Source organism: Oncorhynchus gorbuscha, linkage group LG23 (genome assembly GCF_021184085.1).
Source record: "Oncorhynchus gorbuscha isolate QuinsamMale2020 ecotype Even-year linkage group LG23, OgorEven_v1.0, whole genome shotgun sequence".
NCBI classification, from domain to species: Eukaryota; Metazoa; Chordata; class Actinopteri; order Salmoniformes; family Salmonidae; genus Oncorhynchus; species Oncorhynchus gorbuscha.
In genome coordinates this window covers 27,071,537-27,094,200 of record NC_060195.1, presented here as the reverse complement: position 1 = coordinate 27,094,200, position 22,664 = coordinate 27,071,537, and the positions used below count along the sequence as shown (strand labels likewise).

The following is a 22,664-nucleotide window of genomic DNA, read 5'->3' as shown; positions in this document are numbered from 1 at the left end:
CAGTGTTATAGATATAGGCAGTGTTACAGCTATAAGCAGTGTTATAGATATAGGCAGTGTTACAGCTATAAGCAGTGTTATAGATATAGGCAGTGTTATAGCTATAAGCAGTGTTACAGCTATAAGCAGTGTTATAGATATAGGCAGTGTTACAGCTATAAGCAGTGTTATAGCTATAGGCAGTGTTATAGCTATAAGCAGTCATATAGCTATAGGCAGTGTTATAGCTATAAGCAGTCATATAGCTATAGGCAGTGTTACAGCTATAAGCAGTGTTATAGATATAGGCAGTGTCATAGCTATAGGCAGTGTTATAGGTATAGGCAGTGTCATAGCTATAGGCAGTGTTATAGATATAGGCAGTGGTATAGCTATAGGCAGTGGTATAGCTATAGGCAGTGGTATAGCTATAGGCAGTGTTATAGCTATAGGCAGTGTCATAGCTTTAGGCAGTGTTATAGCTATAGGCAGTGTCATAGGAGGTGGGGTGACAGGGTATGTGTTTGAGGAGGTTGGGGGTGGAGTATGTTTTAAGGATGTGGGGGGACATAGTGTGTTCCAGGAGGTGGGGGACATAGTGTGTTCCAGGAGGTGGGGGGACATAGTGTGTGTTATGGAGGTGGGGCAGAGTGTGTTAGGGAGATGGGGGGTCAGATTGTGTGTTTGAGAGGGTTTGGGGTCTGAGTGTGTGTTAAGGAGATGGGGGTGGGGGGGTCCGTGTGTGTTAGGGAGGGTTTGGGGGCTGAGTCTGTGTTAAGGAGGTGGGGGCAGAGTGTGTGTTTCTGGAGGTGGAGGAGCAGAGTGTGTGTAAATGGGTGGCAGGACAGAGTGTGCTGGAGAGGTGGGGGTGCAGGGTGTGTGTTAGGGAGGTGGCAGGACAGAGTGTGCTGGAGAGGTGGGGGGTGCAGGGTGTGTGTTAGGGAGGTGGGGGCAGAGTTTGTGTTAGGGAGGTGGGGGTCAGAGTTTGTGTTAGGGAGGTGGGGGTCAGAGTGTGTGATAGGGAGGTGGTGGGTCAGAGTGTGTGTTAGGGAGGTTGGGGGGCAGAGTTTGTGTTAGAGAGGGTTTGGGTGGCTGCGTGTGTGTTTGGGAGATGGGGAGTCAGAGTGTGTGTTTGGGAGGTGGGGGGACAGAGTGTGTGTTAGGAAGGTGGGGGGGCAGAGTGTGTGTTAGGGAGGTGGGGGGCAGAGTGTGTGTTAGGGAGGTGGGGGGCAGAGTGTGTGTTTCGGGAGGTAGGGGGCGGAGTATGTTATAAGGAGGTGGGGGCTTGTGTTTAGGAGGTGGGGGGGTGCAGGGTGTGTGTTAGGGAGGTGGGGGTCAGAGTGTGTGTTAGGGAGGTGGGGTGCAGAGTGTGTGTAATGCGGGGCGGGGCAGAGTGTGCTGGAGAGGTGGGGGGTGCAGGGTGTGTGTTAGGGAGGTGGGGGTCAGAGTGTGTGTTAGGGAGGTGGGGGCCAGAGTGTGTGTAAATGGGGGCGGGACAGAGTGTGCTGGAGAGGTGGGGGTGCAGGGTGTGTGTTAGGGAGGTGGGGGCCAGAGTGTGTGTAAATGGGGGCGGGACAGAGTGTGCTGGAGAGGTGGGGGGAAGCGTGTGTGTTAGGGAGGTGGGGGCCAGAGTGTGTGTAAATGGGTGACGGGACAGAGTGTGCTGGAGAGGTGGCAGGGCAGAATGTGTGTTAGGGAGGTGGGGGTCAGAGTGTGTGTTAGGGAGGTGGTGGGTCAGAGTGTGTGTTAGGGAGGTGGGGGGCAGAGTTTGTGTTAGAGAGGGTTTGGGGGGCTGCGTGTGTGTTAGGGTGATGGGGAGTCAGAGTGTGTGTTAGGGAGGTGGGGGGCGGAGTGTGTGTTAGGGAGGTGGGGGGCAGAGTGTGTGTTAGGGAGGTGGGGGGCAGAGTGTGTTAGGGAGATGAGGGGTCAGAGTGTGTGTTAGGGAGGTGGGGCAGAGTGTGTTAGGGAGATGGGGGGTCAGAGTGTGTGTTTGAGAGGGTTTGGGGGCTATGTGTGTGTTAAGGAGATGGTGGGGTCAGTGTGTGTTAGGGAGGGTTTGGGGGGCTGCGTTTGTTTAGGAAGTGGGGGCAGAGTGTGTGTTAGGGAGGTGGGGGGCAGAGTGTGTGTTAGGGAGGTGGGGCAGAGTGTGTTTTAGGGAGGTGGAGGGGCAGAGTGTGTGTTAGGGAGGTGGGGGGCAGAGTGTGTGTTAGGAGGTTGGGCAGAGTGTGTGTTAGGGAGGTGGGGCAGAGTGTGTGTTGGGGAGGTGGGGGGCAGAGTGTGTGTTTCTGGAGGTGGTGGGGCAGAGTGTGTGTTTCAGGAGGTCGGGGGGCAGTGTGTGTGTTTCTGGAGGTGGTGGGGCAGAGTGTGTGTTTCAGGAGGTCGGGGGGCAGAGTGTGTGTTTCAGGAGGTGGTGGGGTGCAGGGTGTGTGTTAGGGAGGTGTGGGGTCAGAGTGTGTGTTAGGGAGGTGGGGTGCAGAGTGTGTGTAATGCGGGGCGGGGCAGAGTGTGCTGGAGAGGTGGGGGGTGCAGGGTGTGTGTTAGGGAGGTGGGGGTCAGAGTGTGTGTAAATGGGGGCGGGACAGAGTGTGCTAGAGAGGTGGGGGACAGCGTGTGTGTTAGGGAGGTGGGGGCCAGAGTGTGTGTAAATGGGTGGTGGGACAGAGTGTGCTGGAGAGGTGGGGGGCAGAATGTGTGTTAGGGAGGTGGGGGGTCAGAGTGTGTGTTAGGGAGGTGGTGGGTCAGAGTGTGTTTAGGGAGGTGGGGGCAGAGTTTGTGTTAGAGAGGGTTTGGGGGTCTGCGTGTGTGTTAGGGAGATGGGGAGTCAGAGTGTGTGTTAGGGAGGTGGGGGGCAGAGTGTGTGTTAGGGAGGTGGGGGGCAGAGTGTGTGTTAGGGAGGTGGGGGTCAGAGTGTGTGTTAGGGAGGTGGTGGGTCAGAGTGTGTGTTAGGGAGGTGGGGGGCAGTGTTTGTGTTAGAGAGGGTTTGGGGGGCTGCGTGTGTGTTAGGGAGATGGGGAGTCAGAGTGTGTGTTAGGGAGGTGGGGGGCAGAGTGTGTGTTAGGGAGGTGGGGCAGAGTGTGTTTTAGGGAGGTGGAGGGGCAGAGTGTGTGTTAGGGAGGTGGGGGGCAGAGTGTGTGTTAGGAGGTGGGGCAGAGTGTGTGTTAGGGAGGTGGGGCAGAGTGTGTGTTGGGGAGGTGGGGGGCAGAGTGTGTGTTTCTGGAGGTGGTGGGGCAGAGTGTGTGTTTCAGGAGGTCGGGGGGCAGTGTGTGTGTTTCTGGAGGTGGTGGGGCAGAGTGTGTGTTTCAGGAGGTCGGGGGCAGAGTGTGTGTTTCAGGAGGTGGTGGGGTGCAGGGTGTGTGTTAGGGAGGTGGGGCAGAGTGTGTTTTAGGGAGGTGGAGGGGCAGAGTGTGTGTTAGGGAGGTGGGGTGCAGAGTGTGTGTAATGCGGGGCGGGGCAGAGTGTGCTGGAGAGGTGGGGGGTGCAGGGTGTGTGTTAGGGAGGTGGGGGTCAGAGTGTGTGTAAATGGGGGCGGGACAGAGTGTGCTGGAGAGGTGGGGGACAGCGTGTGTGTTAGGGAGGTGGGGCCAGAGTGTATGTAAATGGGTGGCGGGACAGAGTGTGCTGGAGAGGTGGGGGGCAGAATGTGTGTTAGGGAGGTGGGGGTCAGAGTGTGTGTTAGGGAGGTGGTGGGTCAGAGTGTGTGTTAGGGAGGTGGGGGCAGAGTTTGTGTTAGAGAGGGTTTGGGAACTGCGTGTGTGTTAGGGAGATGGGGAGTCAGAGTGTGTGTTAGGGAGGTGGGGGGGGCAGAGTGTGTGTTAGGGAGGTGGGGGGGCAGAGTGTGTGTTAGGGAGGTGGGGGGTCAGAGTGTGTGTTAGGGAGGTGGTGGGTCAGAGTGTGTCTTAGGGAGGTGGGGGCAGAGTTTGTGTTAGAGAGGGTTTGGGGGGCTGCGTGTGTGTTAGGGAGATGGGGAGTCAGAGTGTGTGTTAGGGAGGTTTTAGTGGGGGCAGAGTGTGTGTTAGGGAGGTGGGGGGTCAGAGTGTGTGTTAGGGAGGTGGTGGGTCAGAGTGTGTGTTAGGGAGGTGGGGGGCAGAGTTTGTGTTAGAGAGGGTTTGGGGGCTGCGTGTGTGTTAGGGAGATGGGGAGTCAGAATGTCTGTTAGGGAGGTGGGGGGGCAGTGTTTGTGTTCGAGAGGGTTTGGGGGCTGCGTGTATGTTAGGGAGATGGGGAGTCAGTGTGTGTGTTAGGGAGGTGGGGGGGCAGAGTGTGTGTTAGGGAGGTGGGGGAGGCAGAGTGTGTGTTAGGGAGGTGGGGGGCAGAGTGTGTTAGGGAGATGAGGGGTCAGAGTGTGTGTTAGGGAGGTGGGGGGGCAGAGTGTGTTAGGGAGATGGGGGGTCAGAGTGTGTGTTTGAGAGGGTTTGGGGGCTATGTGTGTGTTAAGAGATGGTGGGGTCAGTGTGTGTTATGGAGGGTTTGGGGGGCTGCGTGTGTGTTAAGGAGTAGGGGGCAGAGTGTGTGTTAGGGAGGTGGGCGGTGGCACAGTGTGTGTTATGGAGGTGGGCAGTGGCACAGTGTGTGTTATGGAGGTGGGCGGTGGCACAGTGTGTGTTATGGAGGTGGGTGGTGGCACTGTGTGTGTTATGGAGGTGGGCGGTGGCACAGTGTGTGTTATGGAGGTGGGCGGTGGCACTGTGTGTGTTATGGAGGTGGGCGGTGGCACTGTGTGTGTTATGGATGTGGGCGGTGGCACAGTGTGTGTTATGGAGGTGGGCGGTGGCACTGTGTGTGTTATGGGGGTGGGCGGTGGCACAGTGTGTGTTATGGAGGTGGGTGGTGGCACTGTGTGTGTTATGGAGGTGGGCGGTGGCACTGTGTGTGTTATGGAGGGGGCGGTGGCACTGTGTGTGTTATGGAGGTGGGGCAGAGTGTGTGTTTACGGAGGTGGGGGGCAGAGTGTGTGTTGGGGAGGTGGTGGGGCAGAGTGTGTGTTTCAGGAGGTCGGGGGGCAGAGTGTGTGTTTCTGGAGGTGGTGGGGCAGAGTGTGTGTTTCAGGAGGTCGGGGGGCAGTGTGTGTGTTTCTGGAGGTGGTGGGGCAGAGTGTGTGTTTCAGGAGGTGGTGGGGTGCAGGGTGTGTGTTAGGGAGGTGGGGCAGAGTGTGTGTAATGCGGGGCGGGGCAGAGTGTGCTGGATAGGTGGGGGGTGCAGGGTGTGTGTTAGGGAGGTGGGGGATCAGAGTGTGTGTAAATGGGGGCGGGACAGAGTGTGCTGGAGAGGTGGGGGACAGCGTGTGTGTTAGGGAGGTGGGGGCCAGAGTGTATGTAAATGGGTGGCGGGACAGAGTGTGCTGGAGAGGTGGGGGGTAGAATGTGTGTTAGGGAGGTGGGGGTCAGAGTGTGTGTTAGGGAGGTGGTGGGTCAGAGTGTGTGTTAGGGAGGTGGGGGGCAGAGTTTGTGTTAGAGAGGGTTTGGGAACTGCGTGTGTGTTAGGGAGATGGGGAGTCAGAGTGTGTGTTAGGGAGGTGGGGGGGGCAGAGTGTGTGTTAGGGAGGTGGGGGGGCAGAGTGTGTGTTAGGGAGGTGGGGGGTCAGAGTGTGTGTTAGGGAGGTGGTGGGTCAGAGTGTGTCTTAGGGAGGTGGGGGGCAGAGTTTGTGTTAGAGAGGGTTTGGAGGGCTGCGTGTGTGTTAGGGAGATGGGGAGTCAGAGTGTGTGTTAGGGAGGTGGGGGGGCAGAGTGTGTGTTAGGGAGGTGGGGGTCAGAGTGTGTGTTAGGGAGGTGGGGGGTCAGAGTGTGTGTTAGGGAGGTGGGGGTCAGAGTGTGTGTTAGGGAGGTGGGGCAGAGTGTGTTAGGGAGATGGGGGGTCAGAGTGTGTGTTTGAGAGGGTTTGGGGGCTATGTGTGTGTTAAGGAGATGGTGGGGTCAGTGTGTGTTAGGGAGGGTTTGGGGGCTGCGTTTGTTTAGGAAGTGGGGGCAGAGTGTGTGTTAGGGAGGTGGGGGGCAGAGTGTGTGTTAGGGAGGTGGGGCAGAGTGTGTTTTAGGGAGGTGGAGGGGCAGAGTGTGTGTTAGGGAGGTGGGGGGCAGAGTGTGTGTTAGGAGGTGGGGCAGAGTGTGTGTTAGGGAGGTGGGGCAGAGTGTGTGTTGGGGAGGTGGGGGGCAGAGTGTGTGTTTCTGGAGGTGGTGGGGCAGAGTGTGTGTTTCAGGAGGTCGGGGGCAGTGTGTGTGTTTCTGGAGGTGTTGGGGCAGAGTGTGTGTTTCAGGAGGTCGGGGGCAGAGTGTGTGTTTCAGGAGGTGGTGGGGTGCAGGGTGTGTGTTAGGGAGGTGTGGGGTCAGAGTGTGTGTTAGGGAGGTGGGGTGCAGAGTGTGTGTAATGCGGGGCGGGGCAGAGTGTGCTGGAGAGGTGGGGGGTGCAGGGTGTGTTTAGGGAGGTGGGGGGTCAGAGTGTGTGTAAATGGGGGGCGGGACAGAGTGTGCTAGAGAGGTGGGGGACAGCGTGTGTGTTAGGGAGGTGGGGGCCAGAGTGTGTGTAAATGGGTGGTGGGACAGAGTGTGTTGGAGAGGTGGGGGGCAGAATGTGTGTTAGGGAGGTGGGGGGTCAGAGTGTGTGTTAGGGAGGTGGTGGGTCAGAGTGTGTGTTAGGGAGGTGGGGGGCAGAGTTTGTGTTAGAGAGGGTTTGGGGGTCTGCGTGTGTGTTAGGGAGATGGGGAGTCAGAGTGTGTGTTAGGGAGGTGGGGGGCAGAGTGTGTGTTAGGGAGGTGGGGGGGGGGGCAGAGTGTGTGTTAGGGAGGTGGGGGGTCAGAGTGTGTTAGGGAGGTGGTGGGTCAGAGTGTGTGTTAGGGAGGTGGGGGCAGTGTTTGTGTTAGAGAGGGTTTGGGGGGCTGCGTGTGTGTTAGGGAGATGGGGAGTCAGAGTGTGTGTTAGGGAGGTGGGGGGCAGAGTGTGTGTTAGGGAGGTGGGGCAGAGTGTGTTTTAGGGAGGTGGAGGGGCAGAGTGTGTGTTAGGGAGGTGGGGGGCAGAGTGTGTGTTAGGAGGTGGGGCAGAGTGTGTGTTAGGGAGGTGGGGCAGAGTGTGTGTTGGGGAGGTGGGGGGCAGAGTGTGTGTTTCTGGAGGTGGTGGGGCAGAGTGTGTGTTTCAGGAGGTCGGGGGCAGTGTGTGTGTTTCTGGAGGTGGTGGGGCAGAGTGTGTGTTTCAGGAGGTCGGGGGCAGAGTGTGTGTTTCAGGAGGTGGTGGGGTGCAGGGTGTGTGTTAGGGAGGTGGGGCAGAGTGTGTTTTAGGGAGGTGGAGGGGCAGAGTGTGTGTTAGGGAGGTGGGGTGCAGAGTGTGTGTAATGCGGGGCGGGGCAGAGTGTGCTGGAGAGGTGGGGGGTGCAGGGTGTGTGTTAGGGAGGTGGGGGTCAGAGTGTGTGTAAATGGGGGGCGGGACAGAGTGTGCTGGAGAGGTGGGGGACAGCGTGTTTGTTAGGGAGGTGGGGGCCAGAGTGTATGTAAATGGGTGGCGGGACAGAGTGTGCTGGAGAGGTGGGCGGGCAGAATGTGTGTTAGGGAGGTGGGGGGTCAGAGTGTGTGTTAGGGAGGTGGTGGGTCAGAGTGTGTGTTAGGGAGGTGGGGGGCAGAGTTTGTGTTAGAGAGGGTTTGGGAACTGCGTGTGTGTTAGGGAGATGGGGAGTCAGAGTGTGTGTTAGGGAGGTGGGGGGGGGCAGAGTGTGTGTTAGGGAGGTGGGGGGGCAGAGTGTGTGTTAGGGAGGTGGGGGTCAGAGTGTGTGTTAGGGAGGTGGTGGGTCAGAGTGTGTCTTAGGGAGGTGGGGGGCAGAGTTTGTGTTAGAGAGGGTTTGGGGGGCTGCGTGTGTGTTAGGGAGATGGGGAGTCAGAGTGTGTTTAGGGAGGTGGGGTGGGGGCAGAGTGTGTGTTAGGGAGGTGGGGGGTCAGAGTGTGTGTTAGGGAGGTGGTGGGTCAGAGTGTGTGTTAGGGAGGTGGGGGGCAGAGTTTGTGTTAGAGAGGGTTTGGGGGCTGCGTGTGTGTTAGGGAGATGGGGAGTCAGAATGTCTGTTAGGGAGGTGGGGGGGCAGTGTTTGTGTTAGAGGGTTTGGGGGCTGCGTGTGTGTTAGGGAGATGGGGAGTCAGTGTGTGTGTTAGGGAGGTGGGGGGGCAGAGTGTGTGTTAGGGAGGTGGGGAGGCAGAGTGTGTGTTAGGGAGGGGCAGAGTGTGTTAGGGAGATGAGGGGTCAGAGTGTGTGTTAGGGAGGTGGGGGGCAGAGTGTGTGTTTGAGAGGGTTTGGGGGCTATGTGTGTGTTAAGAGATGGTGGGGTCAGTGTGTGTTATGGAGGGTTTGGGGGCTGCGTGGGTGTTAGAGTAGGGGGCAGAGTGTGTGTTAGGGAGGTGGGCGGTGGCACAGTGTGTGTTATGGCGGTGGGCAGTGGCACAGTGTGTGTTATGGAGGTGGGCGGTGGCACTGTGTGTGTTATGGATGTGGGCGGTGGCACAGTGTGTGTTATGGAGGTGGGCGGTGGCACTGTGTGTGTTATGGGGGTGGGCGGTGGCACAGTGTGTGTTATGGAGGTGGGTGGTGGCACTGTGTGTGTTATGGAGGTGGGCGGTGGCACTGTGTGTGTTATGGATGTGGGCGGTGGCACAGTGTGTGTTATGGAGGTGGGCGGTGGCACTGTGTGTGTTATGGGGGTGGGCGGTGGCACTGTGTGTGTTTATGGGGGTGGGCGGTGGCACAGTGTGTGTTATGGAGGTGGGCGGTGGCACTGTGTGTGTTATGGAGGTGGGCGGTGGCACTGTGTGTGTTATGGGGGTGGGCGGTGGCACAGTGTGTGTTATGGAGGTGGGCGGTGGCACTGTGTGTGTTATGGGGGTGGGCGGTGGCACAGTGTGTGTTATGGAGGTGGGTGGTGGCACTGTGTGTGTTATGGAGGTGGGCGGTGGCACTGGTGTGTTATGGAGGTGGGGTGGCACTGTGTGTGTTATGGAGGTGGGGCAGAGGTGTGTTTACGGAGGTGGGGGGCAGAGTGTGTGTTGGGGAGGTGGTGGGGCAGAGTGTGTGTTTCAGGAGGTCGGGGGCAGAGTGTGTGTTTCTGGAGGTGGTGGGGCAGAGTGTGTGTTTCAGGAGGTCGGGGGGCAGTGTGTGTGTTTCTGGAGGTGGTGGGGCAGAGTGTGTGTTTCAGGAGGTCGGGGGCAGAGTGTGTGTTTCAGGAGGTGGTGGGGTGCAGGGTGTGTGTTAGGGAGGTGGGGCAGAGTGTGTGTAATGCGGGGGCGGGGCAGAGTGTGCTGGAGAGGTGGGGGGTGCAGGGTGTGTGTTAGGGAGGTGGGGGATCAGAGTGTGTGTAAATGGGGGCGGGACAGAGTGTGCTGGAGAGGTGGGGGACAGCGTGTGTGTTAGGGAGGTGGGGGCCAGAGTGTATGTAAATGGGTGGCGGGACAGAGTGTGCTGGAGAGGTGGGGGGCAGAATGTGTGTTAGGGAGGTGGGGGGTCAGAGTGTGTGTTAGGGAGGTGGTGGGTCAGAGTGTGTGTTAGGGAGGTGGGGGGCAGAGTTTGTGTTAGTTTGGGAACTGCGTGTGTGTTAGGGAGATGGGGAGTCAGAGTGTGTGTTAGGGAGGTGGGGGGGGGGGCAGAGTGTGTGTTAGGGAGGTGGGGGGGGGGGGCAGAGTGTGTTTAGGGAGGTGGGGGTCAGAGTGTGTGTTAGGGAGGTGGTGGGTCAGAGTGTGTCTTAGGGAGGTGGGGGGCAGAGTTTGTGTTAGAGAGGGTTTGGGGGGCGTGTGTGTTAGGGAGATGGGGAGTCAGAGTGTGTGTTAGGGAGGTGGGGGGGGCAGAGTGTGTGTTAGGGAGGTGGGGGGTCAGAGTGTGTGTTAGGGAGGTGGTGGGTCAGAGTGTGTGTTAGGGAGGTGGGGGCAGAGTTTGTGTTAGAGAGGGTTTGGGGGCTGCGTGTGTGTTAGGGAGATGGGGAGTCAGAATGTCTGTTAGGGAGGTGGGGGGCAGTGTTTGTGTTCGAGAGGGTTTGGGGGCAGCGTGTTGTTAGGGAGATGGGGAGTCAGTGTGTGTGTTAGGGAGGTGGGGGGGCAGAGTGTGTGTTAGGGAGGTGGGGGAGGCAGAGTGTGTGTTAGGGAGGTGGGGGGCAGAGTGTGTTAGGGAGATGAGGGTCAGAGTGTGTGTTAGGGAGGTGGGGGGCAGAGTGTGTTAGGGAGATGGGGGGCAGAGTGTGTGTTTGAGAGGGTTTGGGGGCTATGTGTGTGTTAAGAGATGGTGGGGTCAGTGTGTGTTATGGAGGGTTTGGGGGCTGCGTGTGTTTAAGGAGTAGGGGCAGAGTGTGTGTTAGGGAGGTGGGCGGTGGCACAGTGTGTGTTATGGAGGTGGGCAGTGGCACAGTGTGTGTTATGGAGGTGGGCGGTGGCACAGTGTGTGTTATGGAGGTGGGTGGTGGCACTGTGTGTGTTATGGAGGTGGGCGGTGGCACAGTGTGTGTTATGGAGGTGGGCGGTGGCACTGTGTGTGTTATGGAGGTGGGCGGTGGCACTGTGTGTGTTATGGATGTGGGCGGTGGCACAGTGTGTGTTATGGAGGTGGGCGGTGGCACTGTGTGTTATGGGGGTGGGCGGTGGCACAGTGTGTGTTATGGAGGTGGGGGGTGGCACTGTGTGTGTTATGGAGGTGGGCGGTGGCACTGTGTGTGTTATGGAGGTGGGGGTGGCACTGTGTGTGTTATGGAGGTGGGGCAGAGTGTGTGTTTACGGAGGTGGGGGGGCAGAGTGTGTGTTGGGGAGGTGGTGGGGCAGAGTGTGTGTTTCAGGAGGTCGGGGGCAGAGTGTGTGTTTCTGGAGGTGGTGGGGCAGAGTGTGTGTTTCAGGAGGTGGTGGGGCAGAGTGTGTGTTTCAGGAGGTAGGGGGCGGAGTATGTTTTAAGGAGATGTGGGGGCCAGAGCTTGTGTTTAGGAGGTGGGGTGCAGAGTGTGTGTAATGCGGGGGGCAGAGTGTGCTGGAGAGGTGGGGGGTGCAGGGTGTGTGTTAGGGAGGTGGGGGGTCAGAGTGTGTGTAAGGGAGGTGGGGGCCAGAGAGTGTGTAAATGGGGGCGGGACAGAGTGTGCTGGAGAGGTGGGGGGCGTTTGTGTTAGGGAGGTGGGGGTCAGAGTGTGTGTTAGGGAGGTGGGGTGCAGAGTGTGTGTAATGCGGGGCGGGGCAGAGTGTGCTGGAGAGGTGGGGGTGCAGGGTGTGTGTTAGGGAGGTGGGGGGTCAGAGTGTGTGTTTCAGGAGGTCGGGGGGCAGAGTGTGTGTTTCTGGAGGTGGTGGGGCAGAGTGTGTGTTTCAGGAGGTGGTGGGGCAGAGTGTGTGTTTCAGGAGGTAGGGGGGCGGAGTATGTTTTAAGGAGATGGGGGGCAGAGCTTGTGTTTAGGAGGTGGGGTGCAGAGTGTGTGTAATGCGGGGCGGGGCAGAGTGTGCTGGAGAGGTGGGGGTGCAGGGTGTGTGTTAGGGAGGTGGGGGGTCAGAGTGTGTGTTAGGGAGGTGGGGGCCAGAGTGTGTGTAAATGGGGGCGGGACAGAGTGTGCTGGAGAGGTGGGGGGGGGAGCGTTTGTGTTAGGGAGGTGGGGGTCAGAGTGTGTTTAGGGAGGTGGGGTGCAGAGTGTGTGTAGGGCGGGGGGGGGCAGAGTGTGCTGGAGAGGTGGGGGGGTACAGGGTGTGTGTTAGGGAGGTGGGGGGTCAGAGTGTGTGTTAGGGAGGTGGGGGCCAGAGTGTGTGTAAATGGGTGGCGGGACAGAGTGTGCTGGAGAGGTGGGGGGGCAGAATGTGTGTTAGGGAGGTGGGGGGGTCAGAGTGTGTGTTAAGCAGATGGTGGGGTCAGTGTGTGTTCGGGAGGTGGGGGGACAGAGTGTGTTTTAAGGAGGTGGAGGGGCAGAGTGTGTGTTAGGGAGGTGGGGCAGAGTGTGTTTTGGGGAGGTGGGGTGGCACAGTGTGTGTTATGGAGGTGGGCGGTGGCACAGTGTGTGTTAGGGAGGTGGGCGGTGGCACAGTGTGTGTTATGGAGGTGGGCGGTGGCACAGTGTGTGTTATGGAGGTGGGCGGTGGCACAGTGTGTGTTATGGAGGTGGGCGGTGGCACAGTGTGTGTTATGGAGGTGGGGGGGTTGTTTTGGGAGATGGGCGGTGGCACAGTGTGTGTTAGGGAGGTGGGGGGTTGTTTTGGGAGGTGGGTGGTGGCACAGTGTGTGTTATGGAGGTGGGGGGTTGTTTTGGGAGGTGGGTGGTGGCACAGTGTGTGTTAGGGAGGTGGGGGAAGGGCACAGTGTGTGTTATGGAGGTGGGGGGGTTGTTTTGGGAGGTGGGCGGTGGCACAGTGTGTGTTAGGGAGGTGGGGGAAGGGCACAGTGTGTGTTAGGGAGGGCTAATTTGAAGTGACATGGGCTGCAGGGTGATGTACTTATCTGTCCAGGCTTCCTGTGTATCCCTCCTTCCCTTCTCCTTCCTCCCCCTCGTCCCTCTATCCCTCCATCATGTCCAACTTGACATTTCTATCTTTGTCGTGTGGTCACCTGTCACTCACTCAGTCACCTGCTCTTAGGGCCCCCCACACACACACACACACGCACACACGCGCACACACGCGCACACACACACACACACACACACACACACACACACACACACACACACACACACACACACACACACACACACACACACACACACACACACACACACACACACACACACACACACACACACACACACAATAAAAGCCCTTACAGGGAGCGGTCACGTGTGCCAGAATGTTGTCCTAGTTTGTGTGTTTCACATTCACTAATCTGCATGAATCAGCCCCCTCTTCCAACACTTGTTTATGTAACCCCAATAAGCATTCCACTTTCTGAAAAAGCATAAACAGTTTGGGCTTTGTAAGCAGAGATGTCTTGTTAACCGCAGGCACTGCTTGTGTAGAGAGCAGAGGAGCGCTAGTTTGAAGTGCCAGGGACACGTGTGGTACATGAAAAGATGGTGGGCTGGTAGCGGGTCATGTTAATCATACCTGCCTTGAAGCATTCACACGGGCCTCAGATTCCTACCTACCTAACAATGAGACACACGGAAAACTGGAATCTCGTTAGCTACTACTAATGCATCTATTGATATCAAAGCAATGCAAAGCTGTGTGTGTGTGTGTGTGTGTGTGTGTGTGTGTGTGTGTGTGTGTGTGTGTGTGTGTGTGTGTGTGTGTGTGTGTGTGTGTGTGTGTGTGTGTGTGTGTGTGTGTGTGTGTGTGTGTGTGTGCTTGCGCTTGCGTATGTGTGCTCATGGTCACGTGTACGTTGCATCTCCCATCATGTCAATTTGGGGAAATGTCAGACCTTTAACCTTTAGGTTTTGACCCTTGGGCGTCAGTTAGACCACATGTCACTTACTGCCTCCTGCACAGAACAAGCATTATGGGAAAAACACACACCAACCATCCGTATCATTCAACCTCTCCAGTGAAACACAGGCAGAATATTCTGTCCTCATACAGTAACAGGCTGAATTTCAGTCCTCATAGAGTAACAGGCAGAATATTCAGTCCTCATACAGTAGCAGGCAGAATATTCAGTCCTCATACAGTAGCAGGCAGAATATTCAGTCCTCATACAGTAGCAGGCAGAATATTCAGTCCTCATACAGTAGCAGGCAGAATATCCAGTCCTCATAGAGTAACAGGCAGAATATTCAGTCCTCATACAGTAACAGACAGAATATCCAGTCCTCATAGAGTAACAGACAGAATATTCAGTCCTCATAGAGTAACAGACAGAATATTCAGTCCTCATACAGTAACAGACAGAATATTCAGTCCTCGTAGAGTAACAGACAGAATATTCAGTCCTCATAGAGTAACAGACAGAATATTCAGTCCTCATACAGTAACAGGCAGAATATTCAGTCCTCATACACTAACAGGCAGAATATTCAGTCCTCATACAGTAAAAGGCAGAATATTCAGTCCTCATACAGTAGCAGGCAGAATATCCAGTCCTCATAGAGTAACAGGCAGAATATTCCGTCCTCATACAGTAACAGGCAAAATATTCAGTCCTCATACAGTAACAGGCAGAATATTCAGTCCTCATACAGTAACAGACAGAAAATTCAGTCCTCACACAGTAACAGGCAGAATATTCAGTCCTCATACAGTAGCAGGCAGAATATCCAGTCTTCATAGAGTAACAGGCAGAATATCCAGTCCTCACACAGTAACAGGCAGACTATTCAGTCCTCATACAGTAACATGTGTTTGTGAATTGGTGGCTTGGTTGTTATCTCTGTTTATTCATGGACAGTGTGTGTGTGTGGTGTGTTTGTATAAGGCACAGTTGTGACAGCTTCATTACCTGTCACACTCTGCTCTGCTTAATTGAGATATCTTAATTGTAAGACGATAGAGAGGACCACAGGGAAAGACACTGCAGCTAGTCTAACAACCTCTTCTCAAACTGCTGTAATCACGCACACACACCAACACCCTCCAAACACACATTTCTGTCTCTCAGGTGATGGGGATGTGACTGAAAGATTGAGAGGGTTATTCCATGTTGTAAATGGGACAGTTCGTGACGATTCCATTAATCCTGCAGATTCGCCCCCCACCGCCTCTCCCCATTTCTCCCAGCCCCTTTGTAGATGAAAGGCTTCCACTGTTTCTGCCAATGGCCTCCAGCCATCTGAATTAAACATCGATTTTATCTGAAGTTTAGTCAACGCTGCCATGACGATGGACTTAGAATGTGTTGTTCTGAATCACCAATGATCTGGAACCCAGGCACAACTGTCTCTGTCAGGGAGAGAGGGATGAAGAGAAGAGGAGGGGAAGAGAAGTAAGAGAAGGAAAGAGGAGAGAAAGAGAAGTAAGTTGGGACGTGGAGAGAGAGGGATGAACAGAGGGTGATGGGTAAGAGAAGGTTGAGGGAGCGATAGTCAGAGAGAGGGGGGGGGTGAAGAGAGAGAAATGAGAGGGTCAGGGAGGGATACGAAGCTCAAAAGAGTGATGGGAATCAAGAATGAGGGATTCAGGAAGGAGCAGCAATTAGACACAATGTTTTCTGTGTCTGAGAAAGAATTGACATAGTAGTGAGGAAGTGTTTTGTGTGACGTTTCAAATCTCCTTCTATTCTCATCGCCAAGCACCTGGCAAAATGTATCTCAGCTGAATCCTCCTTTCCCCCCTTCCTCTGCTCCCCCATTCCTCTTTTCCCTCCACCACAGTTGAATTCTGAGAAGAGGGGAAGTGACAGTGTGTGTGCATGTGTGTGTAGATATCCTCAACTGAACTGTACAGGAGCTGCCATGCTTCGGTACCTCTAAATAGGTGAAGTGAAACTATTACACAACTGTATCCCTCAGTCTGTATATGGGACTCACTGTAGACCAGCTATGCAATTACTAACACGGATCTTTGCACAGGTGTTGCTGATTGTTGCTCTATTGTGAACTGTGAAAAAGTGGGAAAGCACTTTTGTACATCTGAAGTGCTTTTACTGATTGGAATGATTGAAATTTACACTTTGGTTTGTTCAACCTATTCTATTCAATTTGTCTGAAATCATATAACAAATTTGACAGATCAATGTGACATTTTGAATTGAATGAAAGCTTCAAAGTTGCTTCCAATGCCTCATGTGCATTGGATAGCGGTGGGGCATGTCTTCCCAGGAGACTTGCAGTACATACACATCTTCTGCAAGAGGTCAAAGCAGTGGGTGGTGAAGAAAGGATATGAGAGTCTAGTCCACCTGTCTGTGGAGTGCAGGAAGGACCAGACGGTTGTCAACATGGAGCTTGAGTCACAGCTTAACAAACCCAACATACACTACCGGTCAAAAGTTTTAGAACACCTACTCAATCAAGGGTTTTTCTTTTCTACATTGTAGAATCATAGTGAAGACATCAAAACTATTAAATAACACATATGGAATCATGTACTAACCAAAAAAGTGTTAAACAAATCAAAATATATTTTAGGAGATTCTTCAAAGTAGGCACCCTTTGCCTTGATGACAGCTTGGCACACATATGCTGAGTTCCCACATATGCTGAGCACTTGTTAGCTGCTTTTCCTTCACTCTGCTGTCCAACTCATCCCAAACCAATTGAATTGGGTCGAAGTCTGGTGATAATCCCACCAAGCGCTAACCAGATGGGATGGTGTATCGCTGCAGAATTCTGTGGTAGCCATGCTGGTTTAGTGTGCGTTGAATTCTAAATAAATCATAGACAGCTTCACCAGCAAAGCACCATCACACCTCTTCCTCCATGCTTCACGGTGGGAACCACACATGCGTCTCTGCGTCTCACAAAGACACGGCAGTTGGACCAAAAGTCTCACATTTGAGACCAAAGGACATATTTCCCCCAGATTAATGTCCATTGCTTGTGTTTCTTGGCCCAAGTAAGTCTATTCTTCCTATTGGTGTCCTTTAGTTATAGTTTCTTTGCAGCAATTGATTCACGCAGTCTCCTCTGAACAGTTGGTGTTGAGATGTGTCTGTTATTTGAACTCTGTGAAGCATTTATTTGGGCTGCAATCTGAGGCTGGTAACTCTAAGGAACTTATTCTCTGCAGCAGAGGTAAGTCTGGGTCTTCCTTTCATGTGGCGGTCCTCATGAGAGCCAGTTTCATCATAGCATTTGATGGTTTTTGCAACTGCACTTGAAGAAACTTTCAAAGTTCTTGACATTTTCCGAATTGACTGACCTTCATGTCTTAAAGTAATGATGGACTGTCGTTTCTCTTTGCTTATTTGATCTGTTCTTGCCATAATATGGACTTGGTCTTTTACCAGATATGGCTATTTTCTGCATACCACCCCTACCTTGTCACAACACAACTGATTGGCTCAAATGCATTAAGAAGGAAAGAAATTCCACAAATGAACTTTTAACAAGGCACAGCTGTTAATTGAAATGCATTCAGGTGACTACCTCATGAAGCTGGTTGAGAGAATGCCAACCGTGTGTAAAGCTGTCATCAAGGCAAAGGTTTCTACTTTGAAGAATATCAAATATGAAACATATTTAGATTTGTTTAAGTTTTTTGGTTCCTACATGATTCCAAATGTATTATTTCATAGTTTTGATGTCTTCACTATTATTCTACAATGTAGAAAATAGTCCAAATCAAGAAAAACACTTGAATGAGTAGGTGTATCCAAACTTTTGACTGGTTCTGTTTTTGTATAAACTAGCTTCAGTCTTACTGCTAAAACAAATGATGCAGTGAGTTAGTGTATAATTTCAACTTTAATTTGGTGGCAAGTGAACATGTTTCAATAAAACAGTAGATTAGCCTGTCAATATCACAAATAAGTAGACATGGCTAGAATTCAGGACAAAGTTTATTTGCTCTGGAGATCGAGGTGAATTTGTACCACAGTATGCAGGAACAGTTATGGCAAAGTATGACATATACAGTAGAAGAAAAATATACTACTAATGATTATATTAAATACTAGAGTTCTACAAAGGGAATATTTGCATATGGTGTGTTTGGGTGGTGCAGTGACGTGTTCGGAGTCTCTTTGATACAAGGGGAGATTATTGCTATGGGACCTTTCACATCTCCTTTTGAGCGGTATTGTCTGTGAGCGAAAGACAAAATCGCTATTACACATTCATGGGCAATCATTGTGTACACTCTAAGGTGCTATCTAAAACCTTAATAGGAGAACCCTTTGAAGAATCCTTTTTGGTTACAGGTAGAACCCTATTGGGTTCCATGTAGAACCCTTTCTACAGAGTGTTCTACCTGGAACCAAAAAGGATTCTACCTCTACCCCCTCGGGGACAGCCGAATAACTATTTTCAAACCCTTTTTTTGGTAAGAGTGCACGGTCTGTATTCATACTGTAGCAGCATGGTGTAGAATATGAGACATCTCACAGACACATGTTAGCTGGCTAGCTACAGCACACGTATAGTTATTCCAAGACTAATACGAGTCATAAAGCCAAAGTCATTCCTTTACCCTTCGCCATCATCATCAAAACATTTCTCCAGTTTTGCTCCAAATGAGAGGCACTGAGGCAAGCTAGGCTAGTTAGCTAGCTAGCTATAACGTTAGACTACAGTACATTTTTGGTATAATACACAGCTATCTAGCTAAACTTTGCTAGCTTGCCTTGTAGTGGTACTAGCTAGCCCCATTATGGACAAATCAGTATGAACAACACTGCCTCGTGTAAAAAGAGAGCTAATAATGCTAGTTAGCTACTGACAGCAAAACAACTCTGTCATTGGCCTCCTGAGTCTTGGTTCAGCTGGTCGTCGCTGCCGCCGCTACTGGCAATTGCATTATTTTTTCTCACTGTCTCAACTCTTCAGTGTATTCTGGCTCAAAGAAATAGGGCTGTAGGTTCATATGTAAAAGAACATAACACATTTTTTTTAAACGTCCAGCTCTTCTTGAAAGAGGAGTTATCAGAAGCAGCAATTGTAGCTAATTATTTAGCAATCTCTGATAGACAGTGCATGGTAACATAACTTCTGTGAACCTGCAAACTACTACCGCTCCCCGTTTTTAAAAGCCTGCTTTTGAGGGTGGAACCAGGAAGTAGGGGCTCCCATCAGGCTGTAATCTTTACAACGCCAGGGAAAATGTATCTACCTAGATGTCCTGCAATGTCCTGGCAGATAGCAACATCGTTGAGACAAATCCAATGGCTCTATTGAACAAGGAAAATCATTTCTACTCACTGTTATCATGATTGCACAATTGCTGAAACACCAAAGCCACAATAATTGCAACAAAACATAACTCCATACATTTTTTAGATCAGATCAGACAGCAGGCTCAATCAACCATTGGTTGAACTCTACCGGTATGAAAATGTAAAAATAAAGCTATAGTGCATAATTATGTCTGAAACACCCTCTCATCACTCATAATTGTGTAGGGAGACTGGGAAAACACCCCAAATAGTGTTTAGTAGTGAAGTTTCCCAATGCTTGGTTGCTACAGTATATTGTGGTTACTAAATGTGAAAGTATTGTGTAAATAATAGTTTAATCAAATACATGTCTTGATTTATCGGGAATGTATTTAATTGATTGTAACCCAATTGAAGAAACTTGGATAGGTAATTCAACATTAAAAAGTGAACTTGGAATGGGATTAAAAAAGGGTTTACATGAAATATTAGTTTGTGTTTGTTATTTACTGGGTTTAACCAAAGGGGGAAAGCAGGTTCAGTGTTGAAAGACATAGGTTGCAACTTGAAATAGAGTTTTGGTAATAGTTAAATAAAACTGTTGGCATTGAATCATATTTTTAATTTCCATATTTGGTAGTATTTTTCAATTGAGAAAACCTAACTAATTTACTTGTGACCAATTGTAGGTTGATCCAAAGAGTCATTTTTTACAGTGACTGCAACACCTGTCGTTAAAACATATTCAGCTGAATCTTAATGATAAGATAGGATTAGTCTGTCTTGATCGGGAAAGAAATGTTAACAGCTATGCAATGCTTACGGGTATTATTCCATGGGTTCAAACACAGGCGTTTGTTTGTCGACCATATTCACCTTTTCGATTTCCCTTAAGCCTCCACTCAATTTGAAATAAATGACAGATCAAGACAAGTGTTCTCTTAAACAAGTATTGAAAAGTTCATTTTTGGAGGAAAGACATTACATTTCCCTCACATCTTTTCACCTGTGGCGCTTTATACTTGGCAGCGCTCAAGCAGGTGGTCTCATCTATCTTAGTTGAGTGCACTGACTGTTAGTCGCTCTGGATGAGAGCATCTGTTAAATTACCAAAATGTAAATGTCTGAAATATAATAGTCTTACTCATGACCTTTGAACCCTAACACAAACAGACTACAAATGGCCTCTGGTTAGTACATGCTTTTTTGTCCTACTCGTCTCAACTTTTTTTCTGTCTCTCTCTCTTTCTTTCTCCTTCTCTTTTCTCCCTCCGTCTGTGGTTTGTTGTTCCGCACCCTGAGGACATGAGGAGATGAAAGAACGTTGGTCTCGGGGGAGAACCAGAGTGGATCGGTAGGCCCAGCATCCCCCTGCGCTCCTCCCCACACCGGGACACCGTTCCTGGGATGAGCCGTCTCTAGAGTGGGGCGCGGAGATGGGGGTACTCTGGTTAACCCCTGTCTCTCGGTGCAACACACAGACTCCACACACAACCCCCATGAGGAATCTGGTCCCAGTGGGACTGATTCCATTCTGATTCACTCTATTGGGGATGGTTGATGTGGACGTAGGCCTACTATGTCTAATATTCAATTATATTTTTGTTAGCAATAGAAGAATAAAAGGAAAAAAAAATTAAAAGAAGAGAATAAAAATAATGTATATATCATATTCACTGTTAGAGAAGTTTGTTCTCTCTGTCAGAGGCCTCCCCAACCCCCCTTCTCTCTGTCAGAGGCCTGCCCCAACCCCCTTCTCTCTGTCAGAGGCCACCCCCAACCCCCTTCTCTCTGTCAGAGGCCTGCCCCAACCACCTTCTCTCTGTCAGAGGCCTCCCCCAACCCCCTTCTCTCTGTCAGAGGCCTGCCCCAACCACCTTCTCTCTGTCAGAGGCCTGCCCCAACCCCTTCTCTCTGTCAGAGGCCTGCCCCAACCACCTTCTCTCTGTCAGAGGCCTGCCCCAACCCCTTCTCTCTGTAAGAGGCCTGCCCCAACCACCTTCTCTCTGTCAGAGGCCTTCCCCAACCCCCTTCTCTCTGTCAGAGGCCTGCCCCAACCACGTTCTCTCTGTCAGAGGCCTGCCCCAACCCCCTTCTCTCTGTCAGAGGCCTCCCCCAACCCCCTTCTCTCTGTAAGAGGCCTGCCCCAACCCCTTCTCTCTGTCAGAGGCCTCCCCAACCCCCTTCTCTCTGTAAGAGGCCTGCCCCAACCACCTTCTCTCTGTCAGAGGCCTTCCCCAACCCCTTCTCTCTGTCAGAGGCCTACCCCAACCCCCTTCTCTCTGTCAGAGGCCTGCCCCAACCCCTTCTCTCTGTCAGAGGCCTACCCCAACCCCCTTCTCTCTGTCAGAGGCCTACCCCAACCCCCTTCTCTCTGTAAGAGGCCTACCGCAACCATCTTCTCTCTGTCAGAGGCCTGCCCCAACCCCTTCTCTCTGTAAGAGGCCTACCGCAACCATCTTCTCTCTGTCAGAGGCCTCCCCCAACCCCCTTCTCTTTGTCAGAGGCCTGCCCCAACCACCTTCTCTCTGTCAGAGGCCTGCCCCAACCCCTTCTCTCTGTCAGAGGCCTCCCCAACCCCCTTCTCTCTGTCAGAGGCCTCCCCCAACCCCCTTCTCTCTGTCAGAGGCCTGCCCCAACCACATTTTATCTGTCAGAGGCCTCCCCCAACCACCTTCTCTCTGTCAGAGGCCTGCCCCAACCCCTTCTCTCTGTCAGAGGCCTGCCCCAACCCCCTTCTCTTTGTCTGAGGCCTGCCCCAACCCCTTCTCTTTGTCAGAGGCCTGCCCCAACCACGTTCTCTCTGTCAGAGGCCTGCCCCAACCACGTTCTCTCTGTCAGAGGCCTTCCCCAACCCCTTCTCTCTGTCAGAGGCCTGCCCCAACCCCTTCTCTTTGTCAGAGGCCTGCCCCAAACCTCTTCTCTTTGTCAGAGGCCTGCCCCAACCACGTTCTCTCTGTCAGAGGCCTGCCCCAACCCCCTTCTCTCTGTCAGAGGCCTGCCCCAACCACGTTCTCTCTGTCAGAGGCCTGCCCCAACCACGTTCTCTCTGTCAGAGGCCTGCCCCAACCACGTTCTCTCTGTCAGAATCCTGCCCCAACCACGTTCTCTCTGTCAGAGGCCTGCCCCAACCACGTTCTCTCTGTCAGAGGCCTGCCCCAACCCCCTTCTCTCTGTCAGAGGCCTGCCCCAACCACGTTCTCTCTGTCAGAGGCCTGCCCCAACCACGTTCTCTCTGTCAGAGGCCTGCCCCAACCACGTTCTCTCTGTCAGAGGCCTGCCCCAACCACGCTCTCTCTGCCAGAGGCCTTCCCCAACCCCCTTCTCTCTGTCAGAGGCCTTCCCCAACCTCCTTCTCTCTGTCAGAGGCCTTCCCCAACCACGTTCTCTCTGTCAGAGGCCTTCCCCAACCCCCTTCTCTCTGTCAGAGGCCTTCCCCAACCACGTTCTCTCTGTCAGAGGCCTGCCCCAACCCCCTTCTCTCTGTCAGAGCCCTTCCCCAACCCTCTTCTCTCTATCTCCTTCTTTCTCTGCCTCTCTGTCTCTATGCATCTCTTTTTCTCTGTGCTGTATCTCACTCTGGTTGAAGTGTTATAACTGAAGTGAGTCATTTAAAAGAGAAAAAAGGCTGAGATCAAAAGGGAGTTGAGTTCCTTATATAATCCCTAATCCCTTACCCTAACTCCCTAGATGTAGTGAGTTTTGGATCTTGGTGTCAGTTTTTGTCTTTGCTAAAAGGTCACCACTTTCTGCTCTGTTTGTTTAGCCAGTGCTTCCTTGCTTGAGTGAGACGGCCAGTGGTAAGACTAAGTTCAAATAGGAAAACCAGTTGAGTTTGATACTTCGACCGTGCCCTAGATACTCAAGAGTGCTGTCTTGTTTGCCTGGGGTGGAAACATGCTCAGGAGGCTTTGGCTCTCACCAGTTCGTGTGACCTTTGTCTCCGGCTGGGTTCAACTTCCATTGGGCGTTGAGCTGACTTTGTGAGAAAGATTGGGGCTGCTGGCGAAAGGGTCTTCCATGAAGCAACTGCGGGAATGG

General features: G+C 52.7%; 1 protein-coding gene across 1 annotated transcript in view; it reads left to right on the top strand.

Moving 5' to 3' along the window:
* Positions 1–21,373, top strand: part of LOC124010647 (collagen alpha-1(XXIII) chain-like) — a 485,745-nt gene extending 464,372 nt beyond the window's left edge. Inside the window, exon 20 of the mRNA XM_046323317.1 lies at positions 21,128–21,373. Coding sequence (XP_046179273.1) covers positions 21,128–21,373 — 246 coding nt within the window. The remainder of the gene's footprint in view (positions 1–21,127) is intronic.
* The last annotated feature ends 1,291 nt before the right edge of the window (positions 21,374–22,664 follow it).